This window comes from Dicentrarchus labrax, unplaced genomic scaffold (genome assembly GCF_905237075.1).
Source record: "Dicentrarchus labrax unplaced genomic scaffold, dlabrax2021, whole genome shotgun sequence".
Lineage (NCBI taxonomy): Eukaryota > Metazoa > Chordata > Actinopteri > Moronidae > Dicentrarchus > Dicentrarchus labrax.
Genome location: NW_026136708.1, coordinates 17,752,543 through 17,773,626, shown reverse-complemented (window position 1 = coordinate 17,773,626; position 21,084 = coordinate 17,752,543). Strand labels below are relative to the sequence as shown.

The following is a 21,084-nucleotide window of genomic DNA, read 5'->3' as shown; positions in this document are numbered from 1 at the left end:
CTTTAATTATGGTTATTCTTACATATCAAATCATACTTTCACTGTGCCCATTTTGACTTCTCACCTGAGCTGTCGGCATTGACGTAGGCCTCCGCAGACTGTTTCAGGGACTGGAACAATGCCTCGTACTTTTCAAAGAAATGTTGCTTCTCCACAAATGACTGATGAAGACAGAATCAAATAGGAAAATGAGAACGGCATAATGGATATACAGAAGTAAAACTAGGAGCCATATACTAGGTGGCAGGAATTATTGTTATAATCTTATGACATCTAATCAAATCTGCACAAGGAACGCTAAAGATTCAACTAACATCATGTACGGAGTGAATCAAAGTCTGAGCTTACGACATAGTTGTGGAGCATCAGTTCCACGGACTCTTGTCGGCCGTATTTTATGATCCAGGATTTGAGTTTGGACTCGGCTAGAGTGAGGAAGGCCTGCATGTGGTGTTTGTTCTCCAAGAATTCCATTCGAGCCAAGTGGATGCTAGAAGATGTAGAAACAAAGTTCATCCTAAAAAAAAGACAAAGTTTACAAAAGGATCTCAAACCTACAGCTTGACCGTCACATTCTGTAATCAGTCAACAAACATGACTATTGTTTTAAATATGAAAAGATTAACTTTGTACTATGGGTTGTATGTTTCTTTACTACCTCTCAGCCATGTCTTGGAGCTGGTCTGGGGGAACAGGGACTCCATCAACACTTCTGTCTTTATGGATCCTCTGAAAGACCTGCTGGTGACTTTCCAGGCTCTTCAACACATCCTGAACAGTATAAATACGTACAGCACATGAAGACTGACGGAAAACATTCACTGATGAGAACATTTTAGAACAAATTAAACAAATCTGTGCTAGCAGCGCCCTCAATACTGACTATAATATGAACTGAACAAAGTTTTGATATAACCTAGTCTGCCACTGATCTATCCAGTGCCTTTGCCTCTCCTGTCTGTGGCTCCATGCTAACCTTGTGCTGCTCCAGAGCTCTGTGGACAGTGTTAGCTGTCACATCATGTGCCTGTTGGACGATTATCTCTTGCCGCAGGGCTCCTTCGGCTTCATGCAGCCACGCCCCAACCATGTCCAAAGGAGCCGGAAGAGACCTGTCCAGCTGCAGATGCCAGTCCAGGAGCTAAAATAGGGAACAAACAGAGAAATACTATGTATGAGCAAACTGTGATTGTCCAGCTCATTGCACAAACAAATTGCCTTACCATGCCAATTAAAGCTCAGACGTGAAAATGTATTAACTACAGATAAAATCCCCAAATTACAATGAAAACCAGTAATCACTCGTTGAAATTACACAGATTGTAGCAGCAGGTTTATATGGATTGTTTTTACTTTATCAGTTAATTGAATTAAGGTACATTAAAAGTGGGGGACAAATTGCCAACCTGCTAGAAAAAACAATAAATAATCAACAGTTTCCAAGTCAGCCAAGTCTCCGACTGACTGGAAATGGCACCCTACATCACACGTAATCATAACATCACTGGTTCAAGTCTGGCTGTAAACCTTTGAGGAGGTCGAAGGTGCCTCCTGCTACTCTCACCCTATTAGAGGCCCTTTCCCAGGCCTGTTTGACCAGAGCCTGATCCACAGTCAGTATCCCATCCTTCTGAGTGGACTGCAAAGCTGCCTCCACCTGCTTCCTCCTCATCTCCAACTGGACACGCAGACTCTTGAACGACTGACAAGAAAGAAGAAATGACATCTCTTCAGAATTCAAAGCTCTCTGTCACACATATGTATCTCCAAAAACATTTAAGTCACAGTATACAGACATCAGAGCAAGTGCTCTCTCAGGGGTTACACCCTCTTTCCCACTGGTATCTAATCAGACCTTCAGAAAATCTGTGGCTAATTGCCTCTGAATACTGTCTGTCTGTCTTTCTGGCTTCAGATTCTTAGATTCTTCTGAATAATGTGCAAGAAAATCGGGATAGCCCACATGCTGCTGAATATGGAAAGTATCCCGAGGCTTGGTGGAATAAGCCAGATTGACTGAAAATATGACGGCTGCCGTCTGATCCCCACAGTGTAATGCCACTGATTAGGCTAATAATAGGAGCGTCTGTGCCCAGTGTGCCCAGTTTAAACTGCACATACACCCAGACACACACACACTAACCTGGTACTGTTGAGAGAGATTGCCCTCGGTCTCCTGAGCCTGTATTGCATCTCTCTCCAGCTGGTCGAGCCACATCTTGAGCTCCCTCAGGCTCTTTCGCTGCTCTCTCTAGGAGGCCGGGATGGTGGAGGGGTGAACCACGGGTGGAAAGATGGACATGGAAATTGGGAAGTGCAAAGGGGAAATAAAAAAACAAACGAAAGAGAGGACAATAGAGTTCAAAGGAAAGAAGAAAACAGAAGGATGGGGAGAAAAATTATTAACCAGGAAGATGTTTGAGGGATTGATGAAAGCAGGGAGGGAGGAAGAGGATGAAAGAAAGGCCATGTACTGTTAAACATGTGTTGTCCTAATCCTCTGTGTCTCCCTGTAGGACAAAACGTCAAAAACCCACAGCTGCCAAAAACACTCAGCTTAAACAGGGTATTTTGTCTAAGACCCCCTACTAACATTTCATTGGATTTTAAGTAACCATGACGACAATACTATGCTGCTCAAAAGCTTGTGAAATAGTCTATTCAGTTTGAGAGCTGTTCACTCTCAGGCTATTCAGTTTTATCACTTCACATTAGCTCCTGTGGGGATATCAAACTTTATTCTTTATGACAGCCTGAGACGGTAAAATAGATTAAGTTAATTCTAAAGGGAAGCAGATATTGTACTCACCACAACTTCTACAAATCCTTTTATAACCAGTGTCTCAGTTACTATTTATTTTACAAAATTAGCGTTTTTGTTGTTTTTATGATAACACAATGTCCAATTGACTTTCATTCAATGAAAGACAATATTCTGTACAAACATGAGGGTGTCAACAAATAACAAAGCAGGTGTGAAACACAACCATCAAAAGCCTAATCAGCGTTGTAAGACAACAAAACACAATGCAACACAGAAAGCAAGAGGTTAGCGCAGCTTTACAGCACATCACAGCTCCTGACACTGTTAACCTTAAAAACAGGCAACCTCTATTCACAAGCTTTCCATCAAATACGCTGTATCAATGCACACTGCCAATGCCAGAGGCTTTCATTGTCATGCTAATGGGACCAGGAGCCATAGCGCTAGGTGGTAACGTTAATAAATGGTAATATCACGTCTTATTATACTGGACTTCCTTTTGTTATCATGGCTCAGAAGCCCCGCGGCAGGAATATCACATCAGGTAAGATAAAGAACCAATATTAGCATATGGGCTCTATTTTGACACGGAAAAACAATGTTTAATCTCACCCATACACTGTACAGTAGGGAGTGATACTGTAATCCAATAGAGGAGCCAGAAAAATAAGCATTAATCAAATTTATATGGAAACCATGAATGTGCATGGGTGCTAATTACATTGAGCTGCGCAAAATGATGGAAAACCTGCCCCTGGGACCTTTAAGTTACTATATAACCTACCTCCAACATTTCCTCTATATCGCGAGGAGCAAGACCATGCTGTAGGACAGAGGCCAGCACAACAACCACAGGAAAGCAGTCACCACACAAAAACACCGAGAGAGAGAGAGAAAGACAAGGGGAGATACAAAGAGAGAGATGTGCAACAAGGAAAGACACAAAATAGGCAACACACTGCCAGAGCTGATGTGAAATTACTGTTTGTTTTAACCTCCTCTGAGTAGCAGATAGGTGGTGGTTACTGCTTCAGAACATTTTAGAAGGCATTAAGCACATTTTAAAATAGGGAAATTAAATTTCCTGTAATTGCTCTGACTTTTACTGTTCTTGGCCATGAAGAAAGCCTCATCCACATTGCACTTACATAGGTTAAAACAAGCATCAGACAGTATTTAGAAAGCTCCAGCTGAACACACGTCACTTCAACGCTAATTAAAGACAAAATGCCATCTATATATATGTCATGGCCGAGGTTTGACACATTAACTGTGACATCTGAAGAGAAAGACAAAACACATAGGATGCAGAAAGAGAGTAGACAATGAAAGGCATATTCAGAATGAGATTAATCTGACTGCTGTTTACCTCTTCGTCTTGCTGTCCGTCTGAGTCGCTCTGCTTTCGGTCGGGGTGATGCTTCAGGAACTGGGCTATGTATGTCATAATGGATTTCTCATCTGGCTTGTCTACATCAACATCTGAGGAGGGAAGCATACGAATGTAATCAAAAGTCATATCAAGGTGAGTCCAGTTGATAATTCCTCAACAGTTTCTTACATAGAGGAAAATAATTCATTCATGAGAACACATTTGACTGACATCTATTCAAAAACTGACACCTTAGATGAAAACAACCTTCAGCACTTCAGATCGGTGTCCAAGTTTTGTTTGGCGGTTCCACGATGCTGAATCTCATGGACTAATGGACCTTAATTATACTGATGTCAAGCTTGATTTGTCAGGGTTCATTGTGAAGGGCAGGCGTGAAGGGACACAGATGGTGTTTGGTAGTGACACTGAGCTGCACATCTGATGCTGTGATAGATGCCCACAATTGTATTTAAGTATTCCAAACAGAAAACAACAGCTCTATATGATGAAAATCTACTGTTACTATTATCTGAGTGACTAACACAAAGGTCAGGCTGTAGCATTAATTTGATGCCACGATGTTTTAGATATGTAGTTAGTTGTTATTTCAACCAAGACCTGCTTGGCTCAGTTTTCATCAACTGAATGAAAAAGTCTCTCAAAAATGTAATTTACCCTCTGGGTCAAGAAGCTGCGGGATGCCCAGCTCCGTCTCAGCCAATAAGAAGGCTTCTTCCAGGTTTTCTCGGTTGGGCCTCCTCCATACTCGCTCCATATCAACTACATTGGGGCGAAGGGCATGGATGACTGCAAAGAATGCCTGCCCGTTGCGCCAACTGGGGCCAAAGTCCTTCACCTCAATGCCTTGACGTCTAGAAAGAAAAGAACATTACAAGGTCAAAACAGATTGAAGATTTTTGGTTTTGTTTTGGGTGACAAGACAATGAACTAGTAAGGTAAGATACATACTTGGTGGCTGTGTGCTGGACCCATCTTAGCAGGGCCTTTCTGGCTCCGCCCTGCAGAGGTGGGAGGGGTTTTCTTTTGACAGGCGGGCTGGTGGTCTCAGTGCTGCTGTTGGAGCTGTCCAGTGAAGAAGTGCTGCTGGACAAGGCCTGAAGTGCTGGTAGGCTACTGGTCAGCTCCTCTATCTGAAAGGAAAAAATATCTTTTATTAATAATGTCTAGTCTAATAAAGAACACTAAACTGTAATTGCTAATACTGATATAATACTTTTTTACGTTTGTTTTTTGCAACAACACAAAAAATCCCACAATGTATTATTAGACTTCAGCACAGCCAGCTGGTCAGTTGTTGGGAGATTTATTGCTATGCACACATAATCTACTTCTCAGTTTCTCCTCTCTACTGTCTGCAGCTCACTCAGAAAATCCATATACATCTCTGTGAAATGAAATACATCAATGTGTCAGTGTAAGTAAATTTTCCACTGTTGTACATTTCCTTTATTTAATATCCTTATGTTTGCTGGAATGGCAGGCATCTGCATGTGCTGATGTTGCTTAGAGACTGTAGTATTTGTGATTAAGTTCTTGTTGATCTGTGCATGTCTGAAATGCCTGAGGTAGCAACTGCTCGTTTTCAGTAGGGATGTTTTGGAAGATTGATTTTCCCACCATACATTTCCTGATAGTTCAAATTGCTTAGCTTTTTGCCAGCTAGAATAAAATGAAAAATACAAAAATATATTTCAAGCTTCCCACTTTCCTAATAAGTACTGCCAGTTTACCAAACTAAACTGATTTAGGATTTTGCACATTTCTTATTAGATTTAATATTTGTTTGAGGTTGTGCCAATAATATGTAGGACCATGCTGATTGTACAGTATATTGGCAGCCATGTAGTCAATTTAAAGTCCTAGTTGTGAGCTATTAGTGGTGATTTGATTATATAACTGATCTCCTTGTTTCTTCTCTTTGTTTCATTTAAAAAAAAATTATATCTTGAATTATGTTAATGCTAATTGATTAATGGCGCTTAATGTAAATTAATTTAAGGCAATCTTACCTGGAAATAGAGGATGATGGTCCACATCAACCCCAATACAATTGATGGCCGTCCATCAACAATGTCTGTGGAGTTGATGTTCACTAGCTTGATCTGTGTCAAAACACAATATCCATTATTTCAATATATCATAACAGGAGCTAATAATTCCAGATTGCAATCAATTCCAGTATATCTGCTTACACGCTCATATTTCTCTCAATCTGGTAACTCTGTCCTGACACAAAATGTCACAATAATCAGTATGAGCCTAATCCTCAATACTACTGGATGCAGATAATCCTGACCATATCTATTTCATGTCCTGAACAAACTAGTACAGTAACATTATGAATACTGACCGGAGATCCTCTGTAGGCAGACTGGAGGGAAGATAAGAAAAGAAAAAGAAGACAGAGAGAGAGAGAGAGAGAACATTTAGAGGTACTCTAGATGTGTTTGATTGAAGGGGGACGCCTCATTGACTGTGAGATAGCAGATACTGTAGCATCTATGAGGTGAGATAACCTGAGTGGTTGGCTGAGAGGAGAGATCTATCGCCACTACACAGGCAACTGGGATTACACCCAGCAGAGATGGACAGAGAGTGAGTGATACCGAGGGGAGAGAGAGGCAAAGAGAAGAGCAAGAAAAGGGTTAGAGAGAGAGGGCTGTATGTACTGATATGATGAAGTATTCTATATTATCACACAGAAGGTTATATTACTGAGGGGCTGCAGCACAACAGGTCATCATATGATAATACACACCACTCCAAATAGGTGAACAAGCATGGAGGAAGAGATTGGGGGCAAGCGAGGGCAGTGCGGGACAGTGGCTGATAAGAATACATGCAATACACGGTTTCATATTAGAAAACACAGCAGGTTATTCTGGCAACTCAACATGGCGGTGTGAAGCTGGAATGGAATTAAGTTGTAGTTGTGTGCAGGTAAACAGTTTAGTTGACATTATTCAGCTGACATTTTTTAAACTTAATTGTTTATAAAGCTAAAATGCAAATAATTTACTTGTTTGAGCTTCTCAAAAGTAAGTAATTTGTCATTTTTCTTTGTGTAATATCTTTATAAAGTGATACCTTTATGTTTTAGACCTTTTGTCCGATAAAAGAAGCAATCTGAAGACGTCCCATTGGGCTTTAGGAAATTGTGATGGTGAAGTTTTATGACATTTTATGATTTAAACAATTAATCAACTGACAAAAAAAAAAGAAAATAATTGCACACATAAATGTTCACATTATAGCTACAGATTTGAAACTCTTGGTTAAATACATATGAAATTTTAAACATCCGAATGCCACTGCACAACTCAACAACATTTTCTATGATACAGATGCAGGAGAGGAACATGTATCAGACATAAAGCGATTGGGCCACTAAAGCAAAATGTAAATACGGTCTAGACATACATGAGGTTTACACACAGAGCATATTTACATTTAATTTTCTACACACAGATTTACACACACACACACACACACACACACACACACACACACACACACACCACAACAGAGTGCCCACTGACGTCTCATCTCCAGACTGAAGATTACTGGTGTAGGATTTACGGTTTTAACCCTGTCACACATGAGGAAGACAAATCAATATCCCTACAGACACCAGCTCATACTTATTGCTTTATTTATGTATATCCGAGGACGAGCTGAGTGAAGCTTTGAGAATGTTTTACTAATCTCACGGAGGGACGGTTGATGAAGTTAAATGATTATATCCGAAAACCAAATAAAGCATTTTTGGATGTTATTCTGTCAATGAAGCTGGGAAGAGGAATTGTAAACCATGGTGGGTTGTTTTTTATTTTTTATCTTAAGTGAAGACAAAAAATTAGAGAAAGAAAACTGGAGAGTACTAATGTCATAAAGTGCAAGAGGTGTGGTGTGACCTGCAAGTATGGTGGATCAGTTTAAGTGATAGGATTAATAAGTCATAGTCCAATAATTTAATTTTCATTGATTTTCTTTATCTTTTATGGGCTGCCAAAGAAAATCTAATAAACATAAAACGTGATCAAAGTCAGCAAAAACATATCAAATCCTGTGTGTGAATTTTTTTATTTTTTATTTATCTACTCAAAATCTTTGCAGGGATGTGAAAACATATTGGTTTCTATATAAATGAGAGATGTGGGAAGGTTGAGCGTTTAAGAGGCGGGGACGAAAAGGAAACAGGTCACACAAGGTCAGGATTCAGTGTTTGTACCCACGAGGCAGCAGCTGAGCAGAGAGAGCAGCGGGAGGGGTAAAACAGAAGAGAGAAAAAAAAACATAAAACGAAGGCGCTGAACTCTCACCTTCCTACCCTCAAGGAACTTGAGAGCTGTACCGATGTTGGCGACCCAGTGGATCCTCTTTAGCTTCTTGCCCTGCTCACATGGCTAGAAGGAAAAATGTGAACAATGGAGATGGAAAGAAAGAAATAAAGAAACAGAGAGGGAAGGAAATAGATAGCGTGGCTAAAATAAGAAACACCATTTTAAATGCTGCAGTATACAAAAAGTTTGTGAATTGCAGTGAGAGAGCACAATTAGTATAGTATAAACACAAATACAGTTAAAAAGAATAAATTAGAAAATCAGGAATAAGGTCCGAAAGACAGAAAGATCTAAGAAGAGCTGTGTTTGACTACAACCGGACAGATCAATAGGACATAGACGGCTTAGACCTAAGGCAATATTGGCGAAGTAAAATCCTCAAGATATGTGTGTATGTCTTTTGTCTGTGTTGTGTGTGGTTGTGAACTATGATTTGTCCTTGTTAATCCGGGCTTCTCTATTCCATTCAAACATCCCAATAAACGCCGATCAATGAGCATTTCCATGTAATTGTGGCTCATTTCACATGCACTGCATTAAGTCGTTAGCTCTTTTGTGAAATTTGTAAAACAAAACATTCAGCAGCAGCTCTGACTGTTAAAGTCATATTATATAAACAATTACAAATGAAAGAATCTCTCTGTTATCTGACCAGTCTGATCCTTTTCATATTAGCTCAAGTTAAAATTTAATCCAGAAAAGATCAGAGGATGTGAAGTGTTTGAAGTCAGTGGCCAGATCACATGCTGTACAGATGACCATGAGACTCACCAGCTTCTGTCCAGAGAGGATTTCCAGCAGGGCCAGCAGCATCACACCATCCTTGATGTCCTCAAACAGGTCTGTCACCACCAGAGGTGGGACACGCTATATGTGAAAACAAGCACACCCAGGACCCTTTATTGTAAAAATGTTTTTGACTTCAGTCTTTTCAAACATGTAAAAATCATTAGACATATGTATTATATATTATATATTTTGTTGAGTTGAGTACACTTTAATTATCCCAAATGTTTGCAACAATGTTCAAATCCAGAGAAATTGAAGTAAGTTATTGCCTTTAATCGATAGTGAAAGCTAAATAATGTGACAGGAGAGAGAGGTGATGACACACAGCAAAGGGCCACAGGTCGGAGACAAAACCATGGCCGCTGCAGCAAGGACTCGGCTTCGTTACATGAGGCGCAAGCACTACCAGGTGAGCTATACGGGCGCCCCATGGTTCGTTTCCTACTTGCCTTTACTTGCTATTACTTTTGGGGAAACACAGGATACATCGGATTCGTCAGAGAGAGAGCAGAAGGAATTCATGACTAAATATAATGTTAATAAAATTAAATAGATTACTTTGTCCTTGAACATGATGACATGAGTCACGTCAGATAGATTTTCATCCGCAAAGATTGTTGTTTAATAATCAAGAACAACTCCCATGATCCCACACTACTTCACAAAGTCATCAAACTACGTATTTTGTTATTGTTTTGATGTGACTGACCCCTAGTGGCAGATATTACTGCACAATATTTTATATTACTTCAAAACAAGCCCACATAGAAATTATATAATACCTTGAGAAATTGTAAAAGTTTTGGCTTCTAACATTTAAAGCTGATCATTTCTAAATAGGTGTCTGGTGCTTGGGCATAATTACTTACATAAACTCACTGTTTACATAAACATTGCATGCCATGAACTCATACAAAGCTTTCTCAGTTTTTGTGGAATGCAAAAACCTGGGATTTAAACCTTAATAGCTTTTGCAATGTACATAAAACTATGAGGCAAGAAGTGTTTTTTTCTTAGCGTTATCCTACTCTAAGTAATGCGGCGCAAAAATAAACCAAAATACAATACATTTATTACACTGTAAGATGTGTTTTTTCAACTTGTGAAACATGGATAAAGGAAATCCACATAAAAAAAAATTTACTTGAAGCCCCAAAAGAGTTTGGCTGTGCCGAGTATTACTGACAGCCAGTCAGCCATAAGCAGAGGCTCAGCGGGCCCTGAATGGGGTCTTCAAATCCTAAAATATGCTGATGATTTCAAACTGTATCCTTCTCATTGAGTTCCTCCCTGACCTGACACAGACTTGTAGACTTGGGGAAATCCACATATCTCTGTTTCTTGCCTGCGCCACATCAAGGATTTCTCTTAAAGCACAGTCACATGCTGGGGCTGAGGAGAGGTTTAGGGGGGGGGAGCATTCAGACGAGCGAGCCGTTCACAAGGAGATTAGCGGCAAAGGGAGTGAGGGAGAAAGAGGAGACCCGAGAGGCGGAAGCGGAGATGTGTGCACGAGGGTGTTTGTGTTAGCACGTGCAAGTGGAGTGTGTGTGTGTGTGTGTGTGGTGCGAGAGAGAAAAACATACAACCCCCAACATCATGGATACGCGAGAGGGGTATAATTGAGTAGAAAGAGTGGCAGCAAGAAAAATGATAGAAGGCACAGAGAGATGGGACATAAACCTCACGTCTTTCAAAATTAATTAGCAAATACAGTAGCTCTTCTCACTAATTCCTCTTCTAATGTCATTTCATGGCTTTGGATATTAGAATACACAGACAGCACTTGTGCCCCAATCATAAAGTGACAGAAGAAACACTTATAAGGACCCCTTCAAATGCATAAATTATACCATGAGCTAATTGAAGTTAAATTTACCTATTTGTTCATTATAATCCTAAAGCTAATGAGGAAATTTCTGACTAATTACAAAATAAGAAAGTAATATCCATTTCCTCTGCTCAGCCGCAAGAGTTAAAAAAAATAAATCAAGGGCTTAATGAGCTAATTACATATGAGTGTCTGGGCCATAATTGATTGTGAGCAGAGGAGTTTCAGGATGTGCGTCTGTCTGTGCTCTCATGTTATTCCCCTGGTACACTTGACTCAGTGGATTCCAAAAGATCAACAGCATGAAAGACAGTGGGAGGGGCAGACACAAAGAGAAGACTGAAGAGTTTCATTTTGAATTGCAATACATCCAGTTCGGAAGGAACAATTGGCACCAGGTGCCTACTGTCAAAATCTAGTTATCTAAGTTATTTACAAGCGTCTGAAAGGGAATTATTTGTACGTAAAAGTAACAATGTGAATAACTTTAACATCTAAAATCACAGTAAGTTACATTATACATGGGTAAAACCCCATAAACCTATAGCTCAGGATGAATGTCTCTCTAAAAAAAAAACACTGGCTTCTACCAAGAAAGCCATCACATGGAAATCGCTGCAGGCAAACTCTGCAACAAAGGAAGACTGGACTGTTATTGTCAATAAAATAAACTGTATGGATAAACTGACCTTTTTCTTAAGACAATAATAAAATGTATAATGTAAAGTACTGGGAAAAAATGTATCATATATACAGTATATGTGCCTATAAGATACATCCCGTTATACATATGTCATTGAAACACCTTGTTCCTGTATTGTGCTGTTCACGTTAACCCACTTGTTTGCTTGAAAAGATCAATAAAAATAAGACTGAAGCCATCGTACTTTGGTGTTATTTATTATTTAATAATGGAGAACAAGTCTACAGCACGGCTAGTGCAAAGCTATACCTGGGACAACAGTGCCTGAAGCTGAATGCTAGTGTCAGCATGTGACGATGCTAAGGTAGTGTTGTTTAGCAGGTATTAATTTTACTTCTTAGTTCAGTGTTTTAATTATTGTTTATTCTACATAATCTGAGCACGGTGGGTAGAGTGACACTTTGTGAAGGAAGTCAGTCATTTAAAGGAAATGTGGATCCTAGTACCATTTTGCATCTTAACAGTACATCACAATAGATGTTTGCTTTTGGCCCACCATTAAGTTTCAGTTTTGGCCCTCCAAGGGAAAAAGTTTGGGCACCCCTGGTTTAGAGCATGCTAATATTTGCTAATAGTCAAAAAGCAAAAGCATTGGACAAACTTAAATTTTGACCAGATATTAGATTAGAGGTCAGAGAATCAACAGTTACTACAAGTTATTGTGATGGGAACATGTCTGTACCATATCTAATTTCACAGTTGGACACAGTGGAGGAAATTAGTTATTTATTTATGAATGAACCATGAATATCTGTACCAAGTTTTTTGCCACACCAGCTAGTAGCTGTTGAGATATTTCAATGAATACATGAATGTCTGTAGGGAGTTTCATGGCAATCCAAAATATAAAAACTATGAAAAACATCCTTGGAGCACCACGATGTGTTGGGTTTATGTCCATGGAGTATGTCGTCCCCTCACTCCCCCTCTTCCCTCCACTAAAAAAAGAAGGGGGTGAGTGGGGATGTGGAGCTTCCCTTTACAGCTGCTGTAATCTCTAAGAACACTTGGTTCACTGATTACTGTTACTAAAGCTGTTTGCGTGGAAAATGACTGCGCGACGATGAGACTCACGCCGGTCACTTCGTAATTAAGCTTTAACCTTCTCAGAAAGGATTTGTCAAAATGGAAACTTGGGGCCTGCTCACTGAATTCTCTCTGAATTTGTCACTCCACTGCTGTGCAGGGTGCGACTTTGCACCCTGATACTCGCTTCAGAACCAAAATGAGGCCATACTAAGCTACTAGCTGGATACTATATATTTAATTGTGGAGTGTAAACAACAACACTTTCTATTTAAATGACAGAATAAAAAAATAAAAAAAGGACTGCCTTCTCTTACAGTTTGGTCTATAACTGGGGACTTAATCTGGAGAACTACTCCAAGTAATGAGAGTCATTAATCTTCTGTATAAATTACCAGCTCCAATACATCCACTCATAGAAACTCTTTGTGAAAAGCTCATAAGACTTCTTTTGTTGTACCTGTGGAGTGGAAAAAGTAAGGGGGAAGGGGAGCAATAGTGAAAGGAAGCCCTCATGCCATGTCTCAACTCACCTAACGATTAATCACATACCTTTAGGCGCTGAATTAAAGACCTGTGATAACTGGAGTGGCCTAATCATCTGCATAGCCAAGGGCGTGATCTATCCTTCTGAGAGCAGAGCTAAACCAACTGTTAAAGCCTCTTCCCTCTCTCTATCCTTCTGTCTCTCTCTCACACACATTTTTTTTGCCTCATGTGTCTTTTTAAGTGGTCCTTTGTAGAGTATTTATACATGCGAGTCAACCCGTATGATGCCATTTTATCACTGCTAGTCTACAGAGTGACATCTTCAAGAAACACACGTCCTTATTACAACAGATCACCGCGCCAGCTGAATTGACTTTTAGCCCTTACTCATCACAAAGCTCTCTGAACATTTACCGAGCTGGCATGACGACCAAAACATTTTTGAAGTCAAATATGAGCCAATCAGTGTCACTATGGCAACGTCAGGCATCAGGTGAAAGGGTAAGCAGTTTCGTGATGAGCGAGGAGGAGAGCAACTAATTTGATCAAGTAGGTAGAGAGATGTGTGGGGGAAAAAAACACTCTTATCTCTTTCGGATGGAACTGTGATAGTATCACTAATCTATTGATTAGCAGAATAGGTTAATTAAAGTGAATTTAAATGGAATAACATTTCCCGGATCGTTGAGAAGTCAGTTTATTAGTGTATTTGTTGAACAAATTAAGGTTCAGTTTCATGACTATTGTTCTACCAGACACTATGTTATTGCACCTTAAGTTTAGTTAGAGAAAATAATAGATATAGTTATCAGACAATAATATGCGTATATCCTTTCTTTATGCTTTTTAATCCAGACTTTTGGGATCCCTTTCTTATGTATCCCTCTGAATCCTCATTGTATTCTCCTAATCACTCAAGCTCCAGCATTTTCAAAGACCATGAAATAGCAAAAGGGCAGTGGATCTACTCTATTGCATCAAAATGACTTGATAAATAAACTATGTGCTTACCATAAGTGATATCAAAAATTCAAGGCATTTAAGTATTGGGCTGTGTGTAATTTTCTGCTGGCACGGTCCTGAGATGTGATATTTAATATTACGTCAAGGTTTATTCCCTCAAGAGTGCTTTTCAAATGAATTTTCTGCTCCACGTCACCGCAGTTCAAGGCCTCCACAGCTGTCGTAATCAAATAGGAAACCTTGAGAGGAGCGTTGCAGATTGAAATAACACATAATTGTGTTGCGCTGTGCCATATTTGCCTTGTCCACACATTCCTGACACACTGCTCAAGCAGTAATGGGTTAAATTGAGGAGCCTAATGCAGTATAATGCAATAATTACATGCACACAGTGGCCCTTCAACATTGCAGCTGCATCAAGTATAATTGTTTCATAAAAGTTACAGATATGTGGTGTCCAAGCTCATTGAAGAGCCAAATGAAGGGCAGTCTTTAAATAAAAACTCCTATCATGAACAATCTAAATGGGTCCATATTGAGATAGAGAGCTTATAGGTTACTAAGACTTACTGACAGTAGCTTGCAGGGTAAAAGATATACAGCGTATTAAATGCTGTAATGTGAAAGTGATAATTAGAGTCTGAGTAAATCCTTGCTACAAGCTATATGAGAATGGAGGAATAAAAAAGGAATATGAAAGGCATGCAAGTAAGAATGACTGTGTGTGTGGTCTTAGCTGGCAGAGTTAGTCCCATGACCAGCTCCACAGTGTGCTTTGGAAATGGAGCAAATGTCACAGGAAGCACAGCGGCTGGAATATGGAAGAGCAAAGTGATTTGAAGTGGAAAAGCAATGAGACAGGGAAGTTTTCAATCGGCAAACAACAGCACCAGTGTTTGCCTAAAAGGGACAACACAATGCTGGCAGTAGCAGTGGGAATCAACCAGACTCTCTTACCTTTGCCAAGTGGGAATTGATCCATTTTGTGAATGTCCTTTTCTGCACTGCCTCCTGCTCATCTGTAAATCAGAGCCCAGAGCATCACTATCAGTCACATGCAATAATAAACAAAGAGGGGATTAAAACACAATCTTCTCATTGTCTATTGTTATGAGAGTTGATTGGGTTTTGCAGAGCTGGATGGCGACTGTAATTAACTGTGATATTATTACTTTCTGTCTAATGTGTCTGAACACAGTCAGAACAAATCATACCTTACACCGATGTAGAAAGAGAAGGCATTTGACATTTAAAGATGGCATTTTCACTAGCTGGACTCCTCTTAGTGTGGACAGAAAATCCTGCTCTTAAAGATGCCCTTTAGATGATGGAAGGGCAGTGGTTCTACCTATATGATGACATGTACATCTACCTTGATCTATAAGAGGGTTTTATTCATTTCGGACCACAGTTCAAGCATGCAATAAGTTTCTCCAACACTGTGCAGTACAATAATAACCTTAACCTAAATGTACAGATGTACCCAATATAGGGAAGGACATTGTTTGTGGTGGCTACAGCAATAAAGCCCATTTAGCAAGGGCACAATCAATAGCATAGATGTCTGCTGACGTTGTCCCCTAAAAAGCCACTTAACTTAAATGAGGACATAAATCAGGCCCTGTCTCTCTGCACAAGCAAACATACAGTATACTAAAGACACACTTTTACACACAGGGAAACAAAGTATAGAGTACAGTATAAATATAGAGTTTTGTATATGTTCTGCATGCTTTTTAGAACCAACTAATGCAGTCCTGCTTTAATTTGACAGCACAATTCAATTCATGCAAAAACTATTGGGACTTCTGCGACGGTTACATCTGTAATTGACACATTCATGTGCAACTGTCACATATGTCCAATAATAATGTATACAAACAGAATCTATAGTCTACCTGGGACTCCAAGGATCCAATCGTATTGTGAGTGACATATGTGACAATGTTTTTTTTTTCTGTCCCGTCTGTGCCACAGAGCAATATCCCTGAGATAAGCATGTTATCAGTGAGAGAGGACGTCTGACACAGTGCTTTCCTCCTACCTTAATGAAATATGCTGACGGTTTGATTACACACAAGTTGGTTAGTGTGTCACTAGGTACTGTGGGCAGATGTGAACAGTAAGGGGTGGGTGTGCATCGGAGAGGTGGTGGTGGTGGTGTGGTGTGGTGTGTGTGTGGGGGGGGGGGTGGAGTTGTTCATACATAATGCAGATACATTCACGCATAGTCATACGTGCCACTGAGCAGGTTCCCGTTCAATGAATTAATCTCATGATTGGGTCCAGGAGTAATCAAATATTGATGGGCGGTAATATTGGAGGAGAATGAGAAAGATTTAGCCCCCTCATCCTTGAGTAAGAACACGTGTGACAGAGAACACGTCTGCAAGAGCGCGGTGCCAGCCTCTCAGTCTCAGGGACGAGGTGACTTTGAACTATGCGCACACACAATCACACTTAAGCACACACACACACACAGATTCACATTCTTTCAATATCACAAAGGGAAACAACCGTACTCCACATCCAAGCCTCGCAGCAGCGTTTTAACACACTTGATTGCCTTCTCAGCTAGTGTTGGTCTGTATCATCATTAGTCTCATCCTCAGCCCCTGAGTTCCCACTTTGACACCCCCACAGTGAAGATGACCTTAATGAAATATCATTAAAATCTAGATTGTTGTCTCAGGGGCTGTGTTTATTTTTTTTTAATAATACTGGAACAAAAAAAGACAGAAAAGGAAGGGAGTACACATGCTCTGTTTTGCTCATTTCCCTATAGGATAGACAGCTAATGTGACAGGAAACAAATCCAAAGAAACATTATGGTAATGTCCGTTCCAATCTAATCTAATCTTTCATACAGACAGTCGGACAGAATGCTGAATGCATGATATCCAAATACAGAGGAGCAGACAGGCAGACCACTACAGGGTCAAACAGAGAGATAAGAAATCAAACATTTTGACAGTCTGCCCGCTGCGCTGTGACACATGCAGTGAGCTGGTGCTTGTCTACTGGGAAAGCTTGCTTCACCTGCTGTAGGCTCCACACACACACACACACACAAACAAACAGGCACACACTCTGCCAAGGTGGAAACGCCCCCCTTCAAATTTCTGCCCATTTTGCTTAACACACACCACACCGCAACCCCCCAGAAAAAACCTTGCCTGCAGGGAACTCTTAGTAAGGAAATTACACTGCTAAATGCACATGCTCACATACAGAAGGCACATACAGTCCATACTGCAGTGCCACACTAATTCACACACGCAGCATACCCTATCGCAAGACATACACACACACACACACACACACACACACACACACACTATGTACTTGCCTTCTTTTTCTCACACTATCCATCTCAGTAGTGGACACACATTCATGCACACACTGTCCCACTTACCGCGGAGGTAGTGGTAGAACCCCGTCACCAGGTTGAGGGATGTGTTCTTTTTTGGGGAGCCCTCGCCCCCTGCTCGTCGTGCCATATTGTACCCCAGACTACGCCTCGCTTCCCGCCTGTTTTCATGGGGACGTTGAGAGGACATTCACGGCAACCTCCGGGAGATGCTACACTTGCCCTTGCTCCTGCCCTTGCTGCCACTCCCCCTTTTTTGGGGAGGTGTCTTTAAAAGAGCTCCCTGGAGCACTGGACCTCCCGTGATGACAGCGGTGAAACTGTTGCTCTAAAGGTAGAGCAGGAACGAAGGTGTCACCCTCCTGTTCTCCTCTCGTCTTTTAACGTCTTGCTGTCCTCTGTCCTGTCCTGCAGACTGCAGACTCAGTCAGTGTTTTTCCTGCCTGTTAAGCAGCTTGGGAGTGTGATGTGAGTGTACGCGTGATGCAAAGACTGTTTGTGTGTGCGTGTGTGTGTGTGTGAGTGAGAGCAGTGCAGTGCCGGCTTGCCTCAGCATCAATCTGTCTTGCTTAGTCCCTTTCTCCCCCTCTCTCTCTTTCCCTCTCCAACACTCTCTACCTCTGTCTTTCCCTCCCACGTTCTCTCTCTCTCTCTCTCTCTCTCCCTCTCTCTTTTAATTTCTCACTGTCGGCTGCGGGAACAATCCACTTCCCTCCACTCACCAGCCAATCAGAGTGCGTGGGAATGAGTGATGTCACAGCAGCCCCATCCTGATGTGGAGAGCGGTGAGGAGGGTGGTGGGTGGGTTGAAGGGGACCGTTTAGCAGGTTAGGAGGGTAGGAAGTGGGAGCTCTTCTCTGACAGCCTCACACACAAATGCTCCAACACAGCATTAGGACAGACGTGCAGGAATTCCCTGTGTGTTGCTGGCACTCTAATACCCTCCTCTCTCTCTCTCTCTCTCTCTCTCTCTCTCTCTCTCATCCACACAGATACCATGCGGTGCTCTGAGGCTTGCAGCTTTCTACTCTATAGAGCCTGCAGGGGAGCAGACTATCACTGGCAGTGGTCCTGTCTGATCTGCTACAGTACTCTCTTCAAAAGGGATCCGCTTTCATCTCAACCACAGTCATATACAGTACATCTGTCTGTTTGTTTTCTCCAGGGGGAGCGAGTACTGAATAGAGCTGAATACAATAGAGGTGAATACAATATCTGAGGTTAGGTTTTGTATACACTGCAAGATAGGAGTTTTAAACATTATAGGCAAGTCTAGAACAAAAGAAACAATGTTAGGTGTGTTTTTACATTCATTCACTCTGCATTCGCGATCGGTTTTGCAGTGGAAATTGTGCTTCAGCTTGTGAAACTTAAGCTTCAAACCAGGGCGGAAAACAAACAACACTGCAGACAATGGTAGTATTGTTCATCCAGCTACTGTGAATTCAGCATCTAAAGAGACACTCTCCAACTGCAAGGGCTACTACAGCTGATACAAGGAACTGGATCAGAAGCAAACCTGTGTTATGGAGCCAAAATTACCCCCAACCCCCTCCACTGCTGCAGTAAATTTATAGCAGAGAATACTAGTGTTGCATTACGTTGACCTCTTCTCCTTTTCACTGTCTGATTTGTATCCTTCTGTCTGACCTATGCTCTTTCTTATTCTGTCATACTTTGTCCCTCAAACACACGCACACACACACACACACACACACACACACACACACACACACACACACACACACTCTACTGGCAATATTAAAATCACTGGGCTCTTCTTTGAAACCATATTCAGAGAGTTTCCAGGAAGGCAATATTCATGCAGAATAGTGTGGTGGGTCTTATATCAGCCTTAAAGATGAAAGGACCATTCATCATTTGTGTGATTTTCCCCTTTGTTCTTTGGGTTCCCCCCATAAGGGATTTTAATTATGAAAGTCATCAATAACCAATGGCAGCTGTCATCCGCTATCTGTCTGCTGATAATCACACTGCTGACACTCCTCCCTTTAATAGCCCTGAAACTGGCCGTCACAGTGCCACCATGAGCCTATTCCACGGACATGTCTTTGAAATGAGCGTCTGTGAGAGTCTTTTTACATTTCTTTATGTACAGTATGATTTCTGTGTATGTGCCTGAGTGTGTGTATGTGTGTACAGGTATTATAGATAGACTAAGGGTAAGAGTTCAAAGAAATAATCATGCAGTCCTGTCTTTCGTATTTACATATACATTGCCTTTACTTGCGCACTCTAGACTAAAAAAAAACAACACCTTTTTATGCCAGTGGAAAGCAGAATCCAGTGGGACATTCACACTGCACACACTCACAGTCCCTACTCAATAATATACTGCAAGAAAAATCCTTTGGCCCAAACTACAGCCAGACAAAAGCCAAAAATCTATTGTCTTTTACATACTGTTGTTTGTGCAGCCAACACAATATCAATGATGTAAATAATGGAACAGACTATATTGACTGATCAGCCTGTGCACAATTTGTTTCTATTTATATCAGTTAGTCTGCTAATTTAAAGGTGTTGTCTGATAAATTATTCCTCGAGAGCTACAGCGCAGACGTGTGAAGGAACTATCCAAGGTGCTGAACCAGTCAATGAGGATCCTCTCAGTCTGACAATAAATTTGGTTTAATGCAATACATTTATGAGGATGAAGACCAATTACAGCCATGCTGGAAGTCCAAATAGTCTATAAAGACACAACAAATCTGGTTTTATCGGTGTGTTTTAGGCAGAAAGCGAGAAAGCTGAACTTCCCCGGGGAGCAAAACTGTTTAGAAAAACAACCGCGGGACAAAATCAAAACAAGATGGTGAGGATTCATGGGACTTATTAGACTTCACCATGGGAGTTGAAATAAGCGAGCAGGTGCACACACACACACACACACACACACACACACACACACACACACAATGAGATAAGCTGAATGGAGACAGAATCATTTCCATGTCTACTGTATGTGCGAGAATAAACCAACAGACTCCTTTAGGCTGCAGACCTCAAGAGTGTTACAGTCTTTCCAAGAAGGGAGAGAGAGGGGAGGGGGAGGGGGTGTCTAAAGGGTAAAACAGACTGAACCTCAGCTGGTCTGGATCCCTAATGGAGCCCCTGGCAGCCCTACAAAACACCAGATCCCTCTCTGAGGTTGCAGAGGTTGGATGTGGGTCAGCGCCCGGCGCTCACACAGGTATGTCTGCGGGGTGTGAGGCTTCCTGAGGAGAGGAGGAACAGCCTCTTTTCAGCCATTAAAGGAAAAACAAACGGCCTCCTGGAGGGTGGAATAACGCTGCTTCTGCTCGTATTGTAATCTATTCACCCTAAGGATATTTGGGTTTGCTTTCTGAGCAGCCAAGACTTCTTATTTAGCCTTATGAATAGTGTAT

The 21,084-nt window shown here is 41.1% G+C and overlaps 1 protein-coding gene across 9 annotated transcripts in view; it reads right to left on the bottom strand.

The window, feature by feature from the left end:
• syne1a (spectrin repeat containing, nuclear envelope 1a) overlaps positions 1–21,084 on the bottom strand; it is a 129,061-nt gene that overhangs the window by 99,793 nt on the left and 8,184 nt on the right. For 4 of the 9 annotated variants that reach the window (XM_051408749.1, XM_051408752.1, XM_051408756.1 and 1 more), the window contains exons 1-15: positions 17,720–18,264; positions 15,262–15,323; positions 9,275–9,370; positions 8,483–8,566; positions 6,511–6,531; positions 6,170–6,262; positions 5,109–5,290; positions 4,815–5,011; positions 4,134–4,246; positions 2,144–2,251; positions 1,565–1,702; positions 977–1,141; positions 659–771; positions 349–517; positions 65–161 (exon numbers count right to left, since the gene is read on the bottom strand). In XM_051408749.1, coding sequence (XP_051264709.1) covers positions 65–161; positions 349–517; positions 659–771; positions 977–1,141; positions 1,565–1,702; positions 2,144–2,251; positions 4,134–4,246; positions 4,815–5,011; positions 5,109–5,290; positions 6,170–6,262; positions 6,511–6,531; positions 8,483–8,566; positions 9,275–9,370; positions 15,262–15,323; positions 17,720–17,864 — 1,783 coding nt within the window. In that variant the 5' untranslated portion in view covers positions 17,865–18,264. Of the gene's footprint in view, positions 1–64; positions 162–348; positions 518–658; positions 772–976; positions 1,142–1,564; positions 1,703–2,143; positions 2,252–4,133; positions 4,247–4,814; positions 5,012–5,108; positions 5,291–6,169; positions 6,263–6,510; positions 6,532–8,482; positions 8,567–9,274; positions 9,371–15,261; positions 15,324–17,719; positions 18,286–21,084 lie in introns of those variants that run through there. The other 5 variants (XM_051408757.1, XM_051408758.1, XM_051408751.1 and 2 more) reach the window with 3 other exon arrangements.